Genomic DNA, 18,175 nt, shown 5'->3' on the forward strand with positions numbered 1-18,175 from the left:
AAGCCATGACTTAAAAAACTTCTGAGGGAAAATTACTTACAGCCTAGAATCTGATGTCTAACCTAAACTCATCCATCAGTTTAAGGGTAGAATTTCCAGATGTATAGAATCTCAAAAAATTTACCTCTTTCACAAGTACACATTTTAGTACTTAAAAGTATAAACTGTGAAAGAGGAAAAGTTCAAGAAAACCAAAAATTAGCAAAAGGAGAGGGGAAGAAATTCTCAGGTGATAATGAAACAAAGCTCTGGAGAAGAGCTGTGCAGTGTGTCTAGAAAGCACCCAGTCATGAAAGGAACGGGGGACACGGGACTCCAGGAAGAATGTCCCCAGGAAAAGCAAGAAACAGAGAAAACACCTGATGTGTTTGTCTGCAATGTAAGATGTTTCATAGATCTGTAGGAGAGTTTGAGGGTGAATTAGTTACAGGTATGTACAAAATACAAGACCTTCTAGAACCAACATCAAAAGAAGATGTCCTTTCCATCATAGGGGACTGGAATCCAAAAGTAGAAAGGCAGGAGATAGCTGGAGTAACAGGCAAGTTTGGCCTTGGAGTACAAAATGAAGCAGGGCAAAGGCTAAAAGAGTTTTGTCAAGAGAACACACTGATCATGGCAAATATCCTCTTCCAACAAAATAAGAGAAGACTCTACACATGGACATCACCAGACCGTCAATACCGAAGTCAGATGGATTATATTCTTTGTAGCCAAAGATGAAGAAGCTCTATACAGTCAGCAAAACCAAGATCTGGAGCTGACTATGGCTCAGATCATCAGCTCCTTATTGAAAAATTCAGATTTAAATTGAAGAAAGTAGGGAAAATCACTAGGCCATTCAGGTATGACCTAAATCATCTTTTATGATTATACAGTAGAAGTAAGAAATAGATTTAAAGGACTAGATCTGATAGACATAGTGCCTGAAGAACTATGAACAGAGGTCAGTAACACTGTACAGGAGGTGGTGACCAAAACCATCCCCAAGAAAAATAAATGCAACAAAGCAAAATGGTTGTCTAAGGAGGACTTACAAATAGCTGAGAAAAGAAGAGAGGCGAAAGGCAAAAGATAAAGGGAAAGATATACCCATCTGAATGCATAGTTCCAAAGAATAGCAAGGAGAGGTAAGAAAGCCTTCCTCAGTGATCAATGCACAGAAATAGAGGAAAACAACAGAATGGGAAAGACTAGAGATCTCTTCAAGAAAATCAGAGATACCAAGGGAACATTTCATGCAAAGATGGGCACAATAAAGGACAGAAATGGTAAGGAACTTGAAGCAGAGAGACTAAGAAGAGGTGGCAGGAAAAAAAAAAAAAAGAAGAGGTGGCAAGAACACATGGAAAAACTGTACAAGAAAGGTTTTAATGACCCAGATAACCCAGACCATGGTGTGGTCACTCACCTAGAGCCAGACATCCTGGATGTGAAGTCAAGTGGGCCTTAGGACGCATTATAACAAACAAAGCTAGTGGAGGTGATGAAATTCCAGCTGAGCTATTTCAAATCCTAAAAGGTGATGCTGGTAAAGTGCTGCACTCAATATGCCAGCAAATTTGGAAAACTCAGAAGTGGCCACAGGACTGGAAAAGGTCAGTTTTCATTCCAATCCCAAAGAAAGGCAACCCCAAAGAATGCTCAAACTACTGCACAATTGCACTCATTTCACATGCTAGCAAAGTAATGCTCAAAATTCTCCAAGTGAGGCTTCAACAGTACCTGAACCAAGAACTCCCAGGTGTTCAAGGCGCATTTAGAAAAGGCAGAGGAGCCAGATATCAAATTTTCAACATCTGTTGGAGCATAGAAAAAGCAAGAGAATTCCAGAAAAACATCCACTTCTGCTCCATTGACTACACTAAAGCCTTTGACTGTATGGATCACAACAAATTGTAGAAAATTCTTAAACAGATGGAAATACCAGACCACCTTACCTGCCTCCTAAGAAATCTGTATGCAGGTCAAGAAGCAACAGTTAGAATCAGACATGGACCAACGGATTGGTTCAAAATTGGGAAAGGAGTATGTCAAGGCTGTATATTGTCACCCTGCTTATTTAATTTATATGCAGAGTACATCATGAGAAACGCTGGGCTGGATGAAGTACAAGCTGGAATCAAGACTTCTGGGAGAAATATCAATAACCTCAGATATGCAGATGACACCACCCTTATGTCAGAAAGCAAAGAGGAACTAAAGAGCCTCTTGATGAAAGTGAAAGAGGAGAGTGAAAAAGCTGGGTTAAAATTCAACATTCAAAACACTAAGATCATGGCATCCCATCCCATCACTTTCTGGTAAATAGGGAAACAATGGAAACAGTGACAGACTTTATTTTCTTGGGCTCCAAAATCACTGCAGATGGTGACTGCAGCCATGAGATTAAAAGATGCTTGCTCCTTGGAAGAAAAGCTATGACAAACCTAGACAGCATATTAAAAAGCAGAGACATTACTTTGCTGACAAAGGTCCATCTAGTCAAAGCTGTGGCTTTTTCAGTAGTCATGTAGAGATGTGAGAGTTTGACCATAAAGAAGGCTGAGCACCGAAGAACTGATGCTTTTAAGCTGTGGTGCTGGCAAAGACTCTTGAGAGTCCCCTGGACTGCAAGGAGATTAAACTAGTCCATCCTAAAGGAAATCAGTCCTGAATATTCATTGGAAGGACTGATGCTGAAGCTAGAGCTTTAATACTTTCATCATGTGATGTGAAGAACCGGCTCATTGGAATAGACTCTGATGCTGGGAAAGACTGAGGGCAGGAGGAGAAGGGGGTTGGCAGAGGATGAGATGGTTGGATGGCATCACTGACTCAATGCATGTGAGTCTGAGTAAATTCAAGGAAGCTCAAACAGTGAAGTGCAGGGAAGCCTGGAGTGCTGCAGTCCATGGGATCACAAAGAGTCAGACATGACTTAGCAACTGAACAACAACAATGAGAAAACCAAGAAAGTCAGAACAAATGGACTGATTAACTCCAAGAAAAACAAAGTTGTACAGGAAACTAAATTTCACAGGAGTATATCTCAGCAATGAAAAAAGCCAGTTGTCCTAATAAAGTAAATATTGACTATTAATTTAAAATTATATAATAATTATTATACATGCATGCTCAGTCACCTCAGTTGTGTCCAACTCTTTTCAATTCCATGGACTATAGCTGTCTAGGCTCCTCTGTCCATGGGATTCTCCAGGGAAGACTACTGGAGTGGGTTGCCATGCCCTCCTCCAGGGGATCTTCCTGATCCAGGGCTCGAACTCAGGTCTACTGCATTGCAGGTGGATGGATTCATTTTCCCAGATGAACCATCTGGGAAGCCCATGTAATAACTATATATGGAGCATAGGTGAGTGGTGGTGGGGAGAGACAGGGAGAGAAAGAGATAGAGCATGAAAGAGTGTGTGTGTGTGGATGGAGTGCATGAGAGTAAAAAAACCTCACGTTCCATAAAAAGATAACAAAAAAAGTACAAAACTTTTTTAAAAATCTAGAAATAACAGTCAAATCATTTTACTTGTAAATATGCAAGTAAACACCAGAAGAATCAGTGAAGGAGATGAGACCAGTTGCTCTGGGAAGTAGCACAGACAAGTAGGAAGCTGTGCAGCATGGAACTGCTGTTTTTTGTTCAAAACCTTGGGGTATCACCTGGGTTTTAAAGAGTGCAGGCATCACTTTGAGAAAAGTAAAAATTAAAAACAAAAAACCTCAATCTAAAGCAAACACGGCAAAATTTGTTAAACTGAGTGGTGGGTTTTCTGGGCATTCATGGTATTCTCCAATGTTACATTCAAAATAATTCCTAGTTTTTAAAGTTGCCTTTCAGTTCTAGAAATACCATTAATTTGTTATTCAACATGATATTAATTGCTTGTATTATTTGGAAAAGAAAGAGCATTAAAAAAGTAGAATGGTGTTATCTTAAAGATAAAAAACCATGAATCTTATAGTTAAAAAAATCTTAAATCCAAGTTACATTTCTCAAAGGAGGGGCTCTTCTTTATTTTCAAAAAACTTAGTATTTTTTTGAAAAGTGCCTTGAAAGAAAGTTTTGTCTGCTATGTCAAAAGAAAAGTCCCAAGACACAATACATATAACAAGTGGGGGAAAAACAAGCTTCAGAATAACATATATGAATACATTTATGTAAAATAAAACCAAATGAAAAAGACCAAGCCACTTCCTACATGTCTATACACGTGCAGATACACACAGAAGCGACGCAATGAGTCTGGAAGCAAACACACCAACCTGTGAATAAGACTACCTCTGGGAGGCAGATGGGTTTGGAGGCGAAGAGAAGGTAATTTCAGAGTTTGCTTCTATTTGTTTCTGATTAATAATTAATATACGTAGCAAGAAGTTCAAATGGCAAAAAAGGTACACACGGTGAAGACCGGCCCCCACCCGGCTCATGTCAGCCCCTGGCCCTTCTCCAGAGGCAGCCTCCTGTCTGTCACTAGCTTCTTATGCCACCTTTTAGCCTTATTTCAAACACACAGAGAACACGTTTACACGCAAAACGCACTTTCTGTGAATAGTTACTACACTGGTCATACTGCGCATCCGACTTTTCCCCTTAAACAGGCTCCTGCCTCAGGACGGACCCGCGATGTCCCACCGGCCGCTCACCTCCAGGCTGCCCTGCTGGGCCTTATACACCACCTGGGGGCTCTCCTGCAGAATGCTGCCGTACAGCTCCCGGAAGTGGGCCATGTTGGGCTTCACGATATTCAACACTTTTGCCTTATCCTCTCCAACCACCATCCGAAAGTCACCTGGTTAAAACAAGCACAAAACCAGTTTCGCACTGCGACTTCAGAGTCTGCCCTGTGGACTGCAGGCCCCCAAATGACCTGTGAACCAAAGCCCCCCAGCTGACACTGCACCAGGTCAGCCTGGCAGGATCTCTCTCTCGAAGCACTGGCTTTTTCACCTTCAAGACACGAACACAGCAGCCCAGGAATACAGGCACTTGTTTTGGGGAAAATAGAGCCTCTCAAACAACAAAGCCCTTTAGCCAGTTAAAATATACTGAAGTACAGAAGAAAGTCACCCTGACAGTTAATATGCACTTGTTTTTCCAATGCAGAAGCTTCTCTATTTATAAACTTTCATCTTGTTAACAAAACTCTGCCTGTGACCAATCAGAGACGGGGGTTGTGTGTATCTCATCCTTGGTGCTGCTCACTCAGCTTGGCCCTGCCTGCTGCATTTGTATGAGGGCTTTTGAGGTACTCTGTGAATATAAATAACTTTATTATATTTGACAAGGACACAGATTACATTTCGGATGAACTTTAAAGCAGATATAACTTTAAAAAGTTGCAAGTGGTGAACTGCTGATCTAGAGAAGCAAGAGGCAACGAGGCCGCCTCCTGGGGACAGAGGTGCTGATGGCCACCCTCCTGAGGACCTCATTCCTCCCATGATTATTCCACTGCTGGTCAGGGCCATCTTGGCATCCTCCGTCCAGCCCGTCAGCACCAGCCTGCTATCCAGCAGGCCGGAACCACTGCAGACCCTACAGCCAGTCACCCGTGGACAAGTCCGGACCACGGGCAGGCCAGCAGCCACAGGCAGCTCCTGGGCCAGTGTGCATCCTCGCCTATGCGCATGCCCAGAAGCCAGCCCCACCCGTGCACATGTCCAGAAGCCAGCCCCGCCTATGCGCATGCCCAGAAGCCAGCGCAGCCCCAACAGAAGGGTCCATGTTGCCCATACAGGGGGCTCCCCTGGGGCAGGGAGTTCTGGTGAGCGAAGGGGCATGCTGCTGGGCCCACAGGGCAGCTCTGACATGAGGCCATAATTGTTGGAAAAATTATCAGATACCCAACAGTAGGTATGTACCTCAGTGAGGAATAAAATACACTGGATTTTTAAGCTTCAAAGGACCGTGTGGGGACTACAAGCTTTGGAAAAGGTTCATGGACAGCCTCTGGAACCTGACCTCTGTGAGATGAGGTGGGGACTGGTTAGGGCAGCGAGCTCGAGTGAGTCCTGTCCTCTCACTGCCCTAACGAGCTGCTCAAACACAGACGACAGCATTTTCTGTTTGTTTACACAATTACACGTGAGGATGACTGCTAGTGAGAGGTTGGAGAAACTGGTTCTCTCACGTAAGGCTCTTGACTCGTACACTGCTACAGTCCTTCTGGAAGCTGTGACTGACGAAGCCTCATCTCTGGAGGGCGAGCCCCAAGCCCCAAACCCAAACAGAGGCCAGGAGGTGAAGCTCGCTCAGGATCTGGGTCATCATCCTACCTCGTCTGCCCACACAGCCGTCCCCTCAGCTGGGCACTGCCACCTCCCCATGTGGCAGGAAGGGGACAGGCACACGGGACGACGGAACCGGCCTGAGGTCTCCCAGGAAGCCAGTGAACACCCTGCACACACACGACTCTTCACTGAAGCACGATTTCAGTTCAGTTCAGTCGCTCAGTCGTGTCCGACTCCTTGCAACCCCATGAATCGCAGCATGTCAGGCCTCCCTGTCCATCACCAACTCCAGGAGTTCACTCAAACTCATGTCCATCGAGTCGTTGATGCCATCCACCCATCTCATCCTCTGTCGTCCCCTTCTCCTCCTGCCCCCAATCCCTCCCAGCATCAGGGTCTTTTGCAATGAGTCAACTCTTCGCACGAGGTGGCCAAAGTATTGGAGTTTCAGCTTCAGCATCAGTCCTTCCAATGAACACTCAGGACTGATCTCCTTTAGGATGGACTGGTTGGATCTCGTTGCAGTCCAAGGGACTCTCAAGAGTCTTCTCCAACACCACAGTTCAAAAGCATCAATTCTTTGGTGCTCAGCTTTCTTCACAGTCCAACTCTCACATCCATACATTATCACTGGAAAAACCATAACCTTGACTAGACGGACCTTTGTTGGCAAAATGATGTCTCTGCTTTTTAATATGCGATTTACAACACTGAAATCCTGGCAGCAACCAAATGTCCCTCAACAGGAGAACAGTGCATCCATACCAAGCACAGACCATGGACCACCCACAATGACCACGGACCACCCACACTGACCACAGATCGGGGTACATCAACCACAGATCGGGGTGCACCCACACTGAGCACGGATTGGGGTGCACCCACACCAACTGCGAACCACCCACACCAACCACAGACCACCCACACCGACCATGGACCAGGCCGCACCCATACCAACCGTGAACCACCCACACTGACCACAGATCAGGGTGCACCCACACTGACCACAGATCGGGGTGCACCCACACCGACCACGAACCGGGGTGTGCCCACACTGACCACAAACCACCCACACCGACCAGGGACCGGGGCGCACTCACACCGACCACGGACCACCCACACTGACCGGGGACTGGGGCGCACCCGCACCAACCGTGGACCAGGGCTCACCCACTAAGAGTTACCAGAACCACACACAGAAATGGAAAATGACCACGGAATAATGTGCAGCTGAGAAGCCAGGACACCAAAGTACCAAAAGGAAACAACTTTGTAAAAAAACAAGACAAAAGACTTTTTAAATGGTTATGTTTACTCTAATAAGAGACACATTTAACTGTGGGCTCTTTAAAGGCATGTGCTCCGCATCTGCTGTCTCATTTAAGGCTGCCAAGCCTCACAAGGAAGGTGCTGATTATCCTCAATCTCACGGACGAGGACAAGGAGCAACAACCTGCCCAAGGCCTGGCCACCTCTCAGGATCAGGGCAGTGACATTTCAGGTGCTAACTTCACTTCACTCTGTAATTCTCCCCTGTAATTTCCCCCCTTTCCCTCACTTCTGTAATGCTGCCTCACTGCCTCTAGCCTTCTGAAGTAAGTTCACGGATGCACACACATGCTGTCCCAGCAAATGTGAATGGAGAGGCAGCTGGGTTGACTTTGAATTGTGTATATACCCTCATGCTTTCATCCAGAGCCTATAAATGTTTTCTACTTCTCCCTGAAGGGATGAAATGTCATCAAACCCTGAGTGTCACACAGCTGGCTCAGAACTGAAGGATCAGTGCCCCACTGTCGAGATCTAAGTATTTATGCCACCTCCTCACCTCCTGTACATTTAACAAACAAAAGCTCTTACATTTTAGACAGTAATTTTCTGAGAGAGGGAGCATATTTCACCAAAATGTAAAGGCAAATGATCCAAACCCTCCCCAAACAACAACTGCCGGCCACGATGAAAGGAGTTGGGAAACATTAAGGACTTTCTGCGAACGGGGACCAAAGCGTATTCGTCCCTGTGACCCCGGCTCCTCGCCCGCTGCCTGGCACATGAAGGCAGATCCATAAATGTCTGCTGAATTGGATTTCTCCAACTGCTGTGCAGCAGAACCAGCTCAGCCACGGGGAACAGCAAGCAAATGGGCTTATCACCCGCTGCTTCAGAACAAAATGAATAAAATTGTGGACACAGCATGAACCAGCATCTGATCCTAAGAATCAATTTTTCTTACCTCCACAGATACGCTCACAACAAAATACACAGATTGAGGAAAAACTGACTGCTGACTTGTATTTTATGGGAGTTTAACTCTTAACTGCCCAAGCCAGAGAACAGCCTGTCTAATGCAATGGCTAGACAAAAGGGTAATCTCTCCTTGACGTGAAGTAAGACAAATTCAGAGGCTTGTAGTCCATTTGGAGCTGGCCTGCTCTCTGATTCCAGCTCGTCCCCAGCAGTCAGGGACCTTATTAGGAACATAAGGGTGTGAGCGGAAAGGCCCGGCTCTCAGGTCTGGCCGTATCCCTGGGTGGCTGGGGGTGAGTCACTTAACCTTTCTCAATCAGCTTCCTTCTCTGCAACAGTCACACTAACCTCAAAAGACTGCCTGTAGGTTTCAGTGATTAAGGTATCAGAGGATGCTCTGTCCACAGTGAGCAGACATTACTGCTGTCATGATGTGTATATGGGAGGGGCAGGGCGGAGGGTGCAGGAAGCCCTGGGTTTCTACGACACTGGCAGGCTAACTTTCCCTCTTAGACGAACTGCCATACTCCCGTCATCTCGGTTCAGTAAATATCTGGGTGGCTTCTAAGTGCCAGGAGCTGTGTTGGACTCAGGGCATACAAAGATACAGACTCTGCCTCAAGCAGCAGGTGACATGAAAACAGCATTTTGGAGCAGGTTAGTGGCCAGGACTCCGGATGTGGAAGTGGTCAGGAATAGGAGCTCAAACTGGAAGTTGATATGTGCAACATAATACTCATTTTAAACAGGTTTTTCTTTTCTTTTAAGATATAATTCACATACCATATAATTCTTATATAAAGCACATAATTCTATGGTGGTTTTTTTTTAGTGTATTTACAGGGTTATGCAACCATCTAACTTTAGATCATTTCAGCCTCCTTAAAAGAAACCCTGTACCACCAGCAGTCACTTTCCTTCCCTGCTTCCACCCTCAGCCCCACACAGAGACTAATCCACTTTCTCTATATATAGATTTTCCTATTCTGAACACTTTACATGAGTGGAACTGCACAATACAGGGTCTCTTGATTAGCATGATATTTTTAAAGTTCATCATGTTGGAGCACCTATCAGTACTTATTCCTGTTTATCGCTAAATAATATTCCACTGGGTGGATGTACCACATTTTATATATCTGTCTCTCAGTTGATAGACATTTGGGGCCTTTTTTTTTTTTAAATGAATAACCCTGCCCTGAACATTTGCATAAGAGTTTTTGTGTGGATATATATTTTCATTTGTCTTGGGTAGATACCCAGGAGTAGAATCGCTAGGTCACATAGTTGCTTTAATATTTTGAGGAACTGCCAAACTGTTTTTTCCAAAGTGGCTGTGTTATTTACATTCCTTCAGCAATGTATGCAGGTCAATTTCTTCACAGCCTCATCAACACCTGTTCTCATTTGTATTTTGATCATAGGCTTTGGGTATGAACTGGGGTCTAATGCTGCTGAGCACCTTTTCATGTGCTCATCTGCTATTTGTATGTAAAGTGGGCTTCCCTGGTAGCTCAGTTGGTAAAGAATCTGCCTGCAATGCAGGAGACCCAGTTCGATTCCTGAGTCAGGAAGATCCACTGGAGAAGGGATGGGCTACCCACTCCAGTATTCTTGGGCTTCCCTTGTGGCTCAGCTGGTAAAAAACCCACCTGCAATGCAGGAGACCTGAGTTCATTCGATCCCTGGGTTGGGATGATCCCTTGGAGAAGAGAAAGGCTACCCACTCCAGTATTCTGGCCTGGAGAATTCCATTGACTGAAGAGTCCATAGGGTTGCAAAGAAATGAAGAATGATGCTGAGCACCTTTTCATGTGCTTGTCTGCTATTTGTATACTTCCTCTCAAAAAATAGTCTATTCAAATCCTTTGCCCATTTCTATATTGGGTTACTTGTCTTTTGTGTTCTAAGAATTCTTTAAATATTCCAGACACAAGTTCCTTATCAGATAAATGATTTGCAAGTATTTCTTTTCATTTCATAGGCTGTCTTTTCACTTTCTTGATGGTTTTGTTTGCAGCATAGAAGTTTTAATTTTTATACAGTCCCATTTGTCTACTTCTTCTTTTGTTGCTTTTGGTACATATTTAAGAAAACACTGTATAATTCAAACTGACTCTTCTAAAAATCTTACGGTTTCAGCTCTTACGTCCATGATCCGTGTGTGTGTGCTCAGTCACTCAGTCGTGTCTAACTCTTTGCAGCCCTAGAGGCTATAGCCCGTCAGGCTCCTCTGCCCATGGGATTTTCCAGGCACGAGTACTGGAGTGTGGTGCCATCTCCTGCTTCAGGGGGCCTTCCCAACCCAGGATCTAACCTGTGTCTCTTGCATCTCCTGCACTGGCAGGCGGATTCTTTACCACTAGTGACTCCTGTTGCTTCTTGACCTGCATACAGGTTTCTCAAGAGGCAGGCAGGTCAGGTGGTCTGGTATTCCCATCTCTTTCAGAATTCTCCACAGTGTATTGTGATCCACACAGTCAAAGGCTTTGGCATAGTCAATAAAGCAGAAATAGATGTTTTTCTGGAACTCTCTTGCTTTTTCCATGATCCAGCAGATGTTGGCAATTTGATCTCTGGCTCCTCTGCCTTTTCTAAAACCAGCTTGAATATCTGGAAGTTCATGGTTCACGTATTGCTGAAGCCTGGCTTGGAGAATTTTGAGCATTACTTTACTAGCGTGTGAGATGAGTGCAATTGTGTGGTAGTTGGAGCATTCTTTGGCATTGCCTTTCTTTGGGATTGGAATGAAAACTGACCTTTTCCAGTCCTGTGGCCACTGCTGGGTTTTCCAAATTTGCTGGCATATTGCATGCAGCACTTTCACAGCATCATCTTTCAGGATTTGAAATAGCTCAACTGGAATTCCATCACCTCCACTAGCTTTGTTCGTAGTGATGCTTTCTAAGGCCCATTTGACTTCACATTCAAGGATGTCTGGCTCTAGGTGAGTGATCACACCATCATGATTATCTTGGTCTTGAAGATCTTTTTTGTACTGTTCTTCTGTGTATTCCTGCCACCTCTTCTTAATATCTTCTACTTCTGTTAGGTCCATACCATTTTTGTCCTTTATTGAGCACATCTTTGCATGAAATGTTCCTTTGGTATCTCTAATTTTCTTGAAGAGATCTCTAGTCTTTCCCATTCTGTTGTCTTCCTCTATTTCTTTGCATTGATTGCTGAGGAAGGCTTTCTTATCTCTTCTTGCTATTCTTTGGAACTCTGCATTCAGATGCTTATTCCCTTTCTCCTTTGCTTTTCAATTCTCTTCTTTTCACAGCTATTTGTAAGGCCTCCTCAGACAGACATTTTGCTTTTTTGCATTTATTTTCCATGGGGATGGTCTTGATCCCTGTCTCCTGTACAATGTCACAAACCTCATTCCATAGTTCATCAGGCACTCTATCTATCAGATCTAGGCCCTTAAACCTATTTCTCACTTCCACTGTATAATCATAAGGGATTTGATTTAGGTCATACCTGAATGGTCTAGTGGTTTTCCCTACTTTCTTCAATTTCAGTCCGAATTTGGCAATAAGGAGTTCATGATCTGAGCCACAGTCAGCTCCTGGTCTTGTTTTTGTTGACTATATAGAGCTTCTCCATCTTTGGCTGCAAAGAATATAATCAATCTGATTTCGGTGTTGACCATATGGTGATGTCCATGTGTAGAGTCTTCTTTTGTATTGTTGAAAGAGGGTGTTTGCTATGACCAGTGCATTTTCCTGGCAACACTCTAGTAGTCTTTGCCCTGCTTCATTCCATATTCCAAGGCCAAATTTGCCTGTTACTCCAGGTGTTTCTTGACTTCCTACTTTTGCATTCCAGTCCCATACAATGAAAAGGACATCTTTTTTTTTGGTGTCAGTTCTAAAAGGTCTTGTAGGTCTTCATAGAACTGTTCAACTTCAGCTTCTTCAGCATTACTGGTTGGGGCACAGACTTGGATTACTGTGATACTGAATGGTTTGCCTTGGAAACGAATAGAGATCACTCTGTCGTTTTTGAGATTGCATCCAAGTACTGCATTTTGGACTCTTTTGTTGACCATGATGGCTACTCCATTTCTTCTAAGGGATTCCTGTCCGCAGTAGTAGATATAATGGTCATCTGAGTTAAATTCACCCATTCCAGTCCATTTTAGTTCGCTGATTCCTAGGATGTCGACGTTCACTCTTGCCATCTCCTGTTTGACCACTTCCAATTTGCCTTGATTCATGGACCTGACATTCCAGGTTCCTATGCAATATTGCTCTTTACAGCATCAGACCCTGCTTCTATCACCAGTCACATCCACAACTGGGTATTGTTTTTGCTTTGGCTCCATCCCTTCATTCTTTCTGGAGTTATTTCTCCACTGATCTCCAGTAGCATATTGGGCACCTACTGACCTGGGGAGTTCCTCTTTCAGTATCCTATCATTTTGCCTTTTCATACTGTTCATGGGGTTCTCAAGGCAAGAATACTGAAGTGGTTTGCCATTCCCTTCTCCAGTGGACCACATTCTGTCAGACCTCTCTACCATGACCCGCCCGTCTTGGGTGGCCCCAAGCAACAGTTAGAACTGGACATGGAACAACAGACTGGTTCCAAATAGGAAAAGGAGAACGTCAAGGCTGTATATTGTCACCCTGCTTATTTAACTTATATGCAGAGTACATCATGAGAAACACTGGGCTGGAAGAAGCACAAGCTGGAATCCAGATTGCCGGGAGAAATATCAATAACCTCAGATATGCAGATGACACCACCCTTATGGCAGAAAGTGAAGAGGAACTCAAAAGCCTCTTGATGAAAGTGAAAGTGGAGAGTGAAAAAGTTGGCTTAAAGCTCAATACTCAGAAAACAAAGATCATGGCATCTGGTCCCATCACTTCATGGGAAATAGATGGGGAAACAGTGTCAGACTTTATTTTTTTGGGCTCCAAATTCACTGCAGATGGTGACTGCAGCCATGAAATTAAAAGACATTTACTCCTTGGAAGAAAAGTTATGACCAACCTAGATAGCATATTGAAAAGCAGAGACATTACTCTGCCAACAAAGGTCCATCTAGTCAAGGCTATGGTTTTTCCTGTGGTCATGTATGGATGTGAGAGTTGGACTGTGAAGAAAGCTGAGCACCAAAGAATAGATGCTTTTGAACTGTGGTGTTGGAGAAGACTCTTGAGAGTCCCTTGGACTGCAAGGAGAACCAACCAGTCCATTCTGAAGGAGATCAGCCCTGGGATTTCTTTGGAAGGAATGATGCTAAAGCTGAAACTCCAGTACTTTGGCCACCTCATGTGAAGAGTTGACTCACTGGAAAAGATTCTGATGCTGGGAGAGATTGGGAGCAGGAGGAGAAGGGACGACAGAAGATGAGATGGCTGGATGGCATCACTGACTTGATGGATGTGAGTCTCAGTGAACTTCGGGAGTTGGTGATGGACAGGGAGGCCTGGCGTGCTGCGATTCATGGGGTCGCAAAGAGTCAGACACAACTGAGCGACTGAATTGAACTGAGTGACTCCTGGGAAGACGCATCCATGATCTATTTTGAGTTAATTTTGCGTAGGGTGTGTTAGGGGTCCAACTTCATTCTTTTGCATGTGGAAAAAATAATTATTATTTCAACAAAGGTGACTAAGGCAGCATGTCTAGGAGGTAGCCTAAAACACCATTCAAAATACATCCTCAAAAATATCTCCATGGCTGCAGAAACTATATCATCACTTCACTAACTCACACATGGAAGAGAATGAGGTAAAAACAAATAGTTGATGCACTGGCACTATACATTTGAATCATATATAAAATTTTCTCTTGCACGCTTTAGAGAACACAAATAGGTGTAGGAAGCATCAGGTTTACGATACTGACTCAGGAAGGAACCAGCACCACAACCATCCACCCACCCACCCATCCCCTAAGTATTTACCGAGCACCTAGTATCTGTCAGGTGCCACTATAATCACTGAAGGAGAGTGAACGACGCAAGAAAATACGTCTGCTTTCTGCATCCTAGCGGTGGAACAAAGACCAGAGACAAGAAACCCAACGAATAAACAGTACCTCAGAAGGTGGAAAGTGCAAAGAAGGAAACACAAGCAGAGGAAGATGGCCAGGAACGGGGAAGAGCCCCAAGGGGCCCTACAGTCCCTACCATAGTCCCCGGTGTGAGCCAGGAAGGGCACGTGCCACACAGGCGCTCTGCAGGACAGGGAAGGGGAGGAGCGAGGATCCTGGAGCAGAGCGCCTGTGTTCATCCGCACGCTGGACTAGAAGCTGCAGGGCCCAGCACGAGCTCCCTCCTGCCCTGGCTTCGGGATCTTCAGACACAGTACAACACGGGGCAGCAGTACAGCGGGTTCATAAGTTTCCAGGATTAAGTGAGTTAGTACATGTAAAGCACTTAGAACACTACCAGACACACAGTAAGTAACCTGGAGACATTAGACACGGTTGGTGATTGAAACCCTTTCAGGAGCGCGGCATGCTCAGAAACCAGCTAGTGACCGAGTAAAGAAGCGTTCCGAGCGAGGCTTCAGCAAGTGCTCAGGCTTGCCAAGCCTGCGGAAATCTGTTTCCAAATGACTGCGAGAGTCACTCCCAACACCCACGTCACCCAGGGACACTGCTGGCGAGGGCAGAGGTGTGACTGTCATGGAAGAAATCGCAGGAGCTCTCGCCTCAGAGGAAAAGTCTCTCTACTGGCTTCCACCAGGATCCAGAAATGGGGATGTTCACTCACACTGTAGAGGGCTGGCACTCATTCCTAATTTTTTTTTCTCTAAGAACCACTCAGCTGGCACTTCCTCACTGCTTTGTCTTGTTCCTAGAAGTAGCTGAGCCTGCATTCAGACAATCTGGCATCAAAAAGAACCCATTCTCTCTCTCGCACATGTCAGCGGTTGAAGGGGTTTTTCGTTCCTCAAGGACTGTGAAGGGCCAAGTGCCTCTACCTGACTTAAGTCCTCTGCTAGCTCTGACACGCATCATCTGCCAACATGTACCAGTTTAGTGGTTAGTATATCAGACGACATAATCCCAGTTTGGTGAACGTGTCCAAGGAAGCTAGTGTCCCCCTTTGCTCTCTTCCCTACCAAACAGATTTGGCCGAAGTGAACCATAGTCATGTCATTAGTAAAACAATGGTAGATGAAGGCAGCCTGAGTGTCCACCAGTCACTGAAGCGCTGGGCGGATCAGGGTGTCTCAGCCTGGGGAAAGTCTCTGCAGCCAGCGATGATACACAGTAACAGTGATGAACAATGACAGGAGTCATTTTCTGAGCGCCAACCAGCAGTGAGCTGTGATGCTGGGGTTTTATACATATTATCTCATGGAAAATCTTCTTATGAAATAGTTATTTCCCCTTTACAAAGGAGAAAACGGGCTCAGAAAGGTTCCAGCACCTCCACGAGGCTGGTGTTCAAGTTCAGGTCTGACCGCAGCCTTGCCTTTCTGTCTACAGGAAGTGGCTGTGTGGTGTGTGTGTTAGTCGCTCAGTTGTGTCTGACCCTTTGTGACCCCAAGGACTGTAGCCTGACAGGCTCCCCTGTCCATGGAATTCTCCAGGCAAGGATACTGAAGTAGATTGCCATTTCCTCCTCCAGGGGATCTTCCCAACCCAGGGATGGAACCTGGGTCTCCCACACTGCAGGCAGATTCTTTACCGTCTGAGCCACCAGGGAAGCCCTATGTTAATATAAGCAAACATGGATCTAGAATAATGCAGGATAACATTTACTGAGCATTTACGATGTGCCAGGCACATGCAATTTAATTTACATGTATGATTTAGCTTCATCCATATAAAAAACTCCTTTAGAGAGAAAGAAACTGAGTCACAAGGAAATAAGAAACTTGCCCAAAGACAGAAAGTTAATTAAGGTTAAAGCTAAGAGGTGAACCCAGAAGTCTGACTGCAGAGCCCCAGCTTATAAACTCTGTACTAATGTTGCCTTCCATGAAGTAATATAATGATTAAAAAAAGCAAAGTACTAAACAGAATGGGATTCCTGGGTGGCTCAGTGGTAAAGAATCCACCTGCCAATGCAGGCGATATGGGTTCGATCCCTGGGTCGGGAAGATCCCTTGGAGAAGGAAATGGAACCCACTCCAGTATTCTTGCCTAGGAAATCCCATGGAGAGAGGAGCCTGGTGGGCTACAGTCCACGGGATCACAGAAGAGCTGGACACGACTTATCGACTAAACGGAACACCCAGCTGAGCAGCTGTTTCCACATGAGGCTGTTGTGGTCCTGAGGCCCTGCTTAAGCGCTCATCGCCGTCCAGACTGGCTGCGCTCTGTCCATCCACCCACACACAGAGGGGCCTGCTATGTGCCACGGGGCGGGGCGTTTCTGGAGGTGACCCAACACCGGCCGGGTCGCAACCGTCCTCCCTGCAGGCCCCTCACTGCCTGGTGAGCTCTCCTGGGGCTCTCCTCACGGGTGCTCAGATGCCGGTGCTCAGGTCCCCCTAGGGAGAGGCCATCTCTGGTTGCACCAAAGTGACGCCTGCCCCCTCCCCTGTTCTGTGTTGCCACGTGTCTGCCGTCGGGCTTTTCAACTGCAGAGAAAGCGCCACGAGGGCCGGGGCCGTGCCTGCCTTATCCCTAGAGCTTAGAAGGGCATCCAGCAGAGGAAACTCTCGTGATTATGTGCTGAGGGAAAAAAACGTTCTCATTCTCAGTCTTTCTCCCTCCTGCACACTGCTGGCAAAATTATCTTTCCACAACCACAAATCCTGGCCCAACCTGCAATGCCAGAAAACTTCTGTGGCTCTTAGTTATCAAATTCCCATCTGCTCACTTTGTCTTCAACACCCTGCCCAACCGGGGTCTAACCTCTTCTCCAAAACACCAGAGAGGCAGTGAATTTCAGTGGTTAAGAATGAGGGCTAACATGGAACTCTGTCAGTGTTATGGGACAGCCTGGATGGAGGGGAGTTTGGGGGAGAGTGGATACATGTCTATGGTTGAGCTGCTCTGCTGCTCACCCGGAACTACTGCAGCATGTCCATCAGCTACACACCAACACAAAACACAAAGCTGCAAAAAGGGTGTGGGCTCAGATTCCAGTGCTACCACCTACTAATCTACCAGACAACTCACCTGAGACAGACCTGGGCCTTGGTCTTCTCATCTGTTAAATGGGGCAATAATATAGCACCCTATCAAAGGGTTGTGTGTGAGGATGAAATGAGTTATTAGATCAAAGTACTGAGAGTCATTCCTGACATAGGACAAAGAATGTGACTTTCTCCTTCCACCAGCGTGGACCTCCGTCACATCCATCTGCTCCTCCCTCCCTGAATGGGACATGCGCTTACACACCCCTGCCTTTTCCAGCTGGGCTGTTTTGAAGTCTGCCACTGACTCACTATGACCACATATGTTGATTAATGTGAAGCTCCTTAGAGCAGACATTGCATCCTTAATTCTTTATAAGGTATGGGAGGCTGATTCACTTGATAAATGTTAAACCAGGGATCATTACCTAAAACTAGTCATTAGTTTGTACTTTCACAAGAACGTGAAAGGTGGCCCTTTAAAAGTTCATTCGGTTTCCTTTTCTGTTTACTTAAATGCTGACTTCTAAGAATAACTGGAGGATTAGAGGGCTTTCTCCTCCCCAATTCTGCAGGCTCCCATCTTCCACCCACTCCTTTCTCACCATCACTTGTAACAATAATGCCATAAATACTGACCCTGC

General features: G+C 45.5%; 1 protein-coding gene across 3 annotated transcripts in view; it reads right to left on the minus strand.

Annotated features, from left to right (window-relative positions):
• Positions 1-18,175, minus strand: part of TAMM41 (TAM41 mitochondrial translocator assembly and maintenance homolog) — a 52,862-nt gene that overhangs the window by 15,193 nt on the left and 19,494 nt on the right. For all 3 annotated transcript variants that reach the window (XM_055557614.1, XM_055557615.1, XM_055557616.1), the window contains exon 5: positions 4,639-4,784. In XM_055557614.1, coding sequence (XP_055413589.1) covers positions 4,639-4,784 — 146 coding nt within the window. The remainder of the gene's footprint in view (positions 1-4,638; positions 4,785-18,175) is intronic.

Source organism: Bubalus kerabau, chromosome 20 (genome assembly GCF_029407905.1).
Source record: "Bubalus kerabau isolate K-KA32 ecotype Philippines breed swamp buffalo chromosome 20, PCC_UOA_SB_1v2, whole genome shotgun sequence".
NCBI lineage: Eukaryota > Metazoa > Chordata > Mammalia > Artiodactyla > Bovidae > Bubalus > Bubalus kerabau.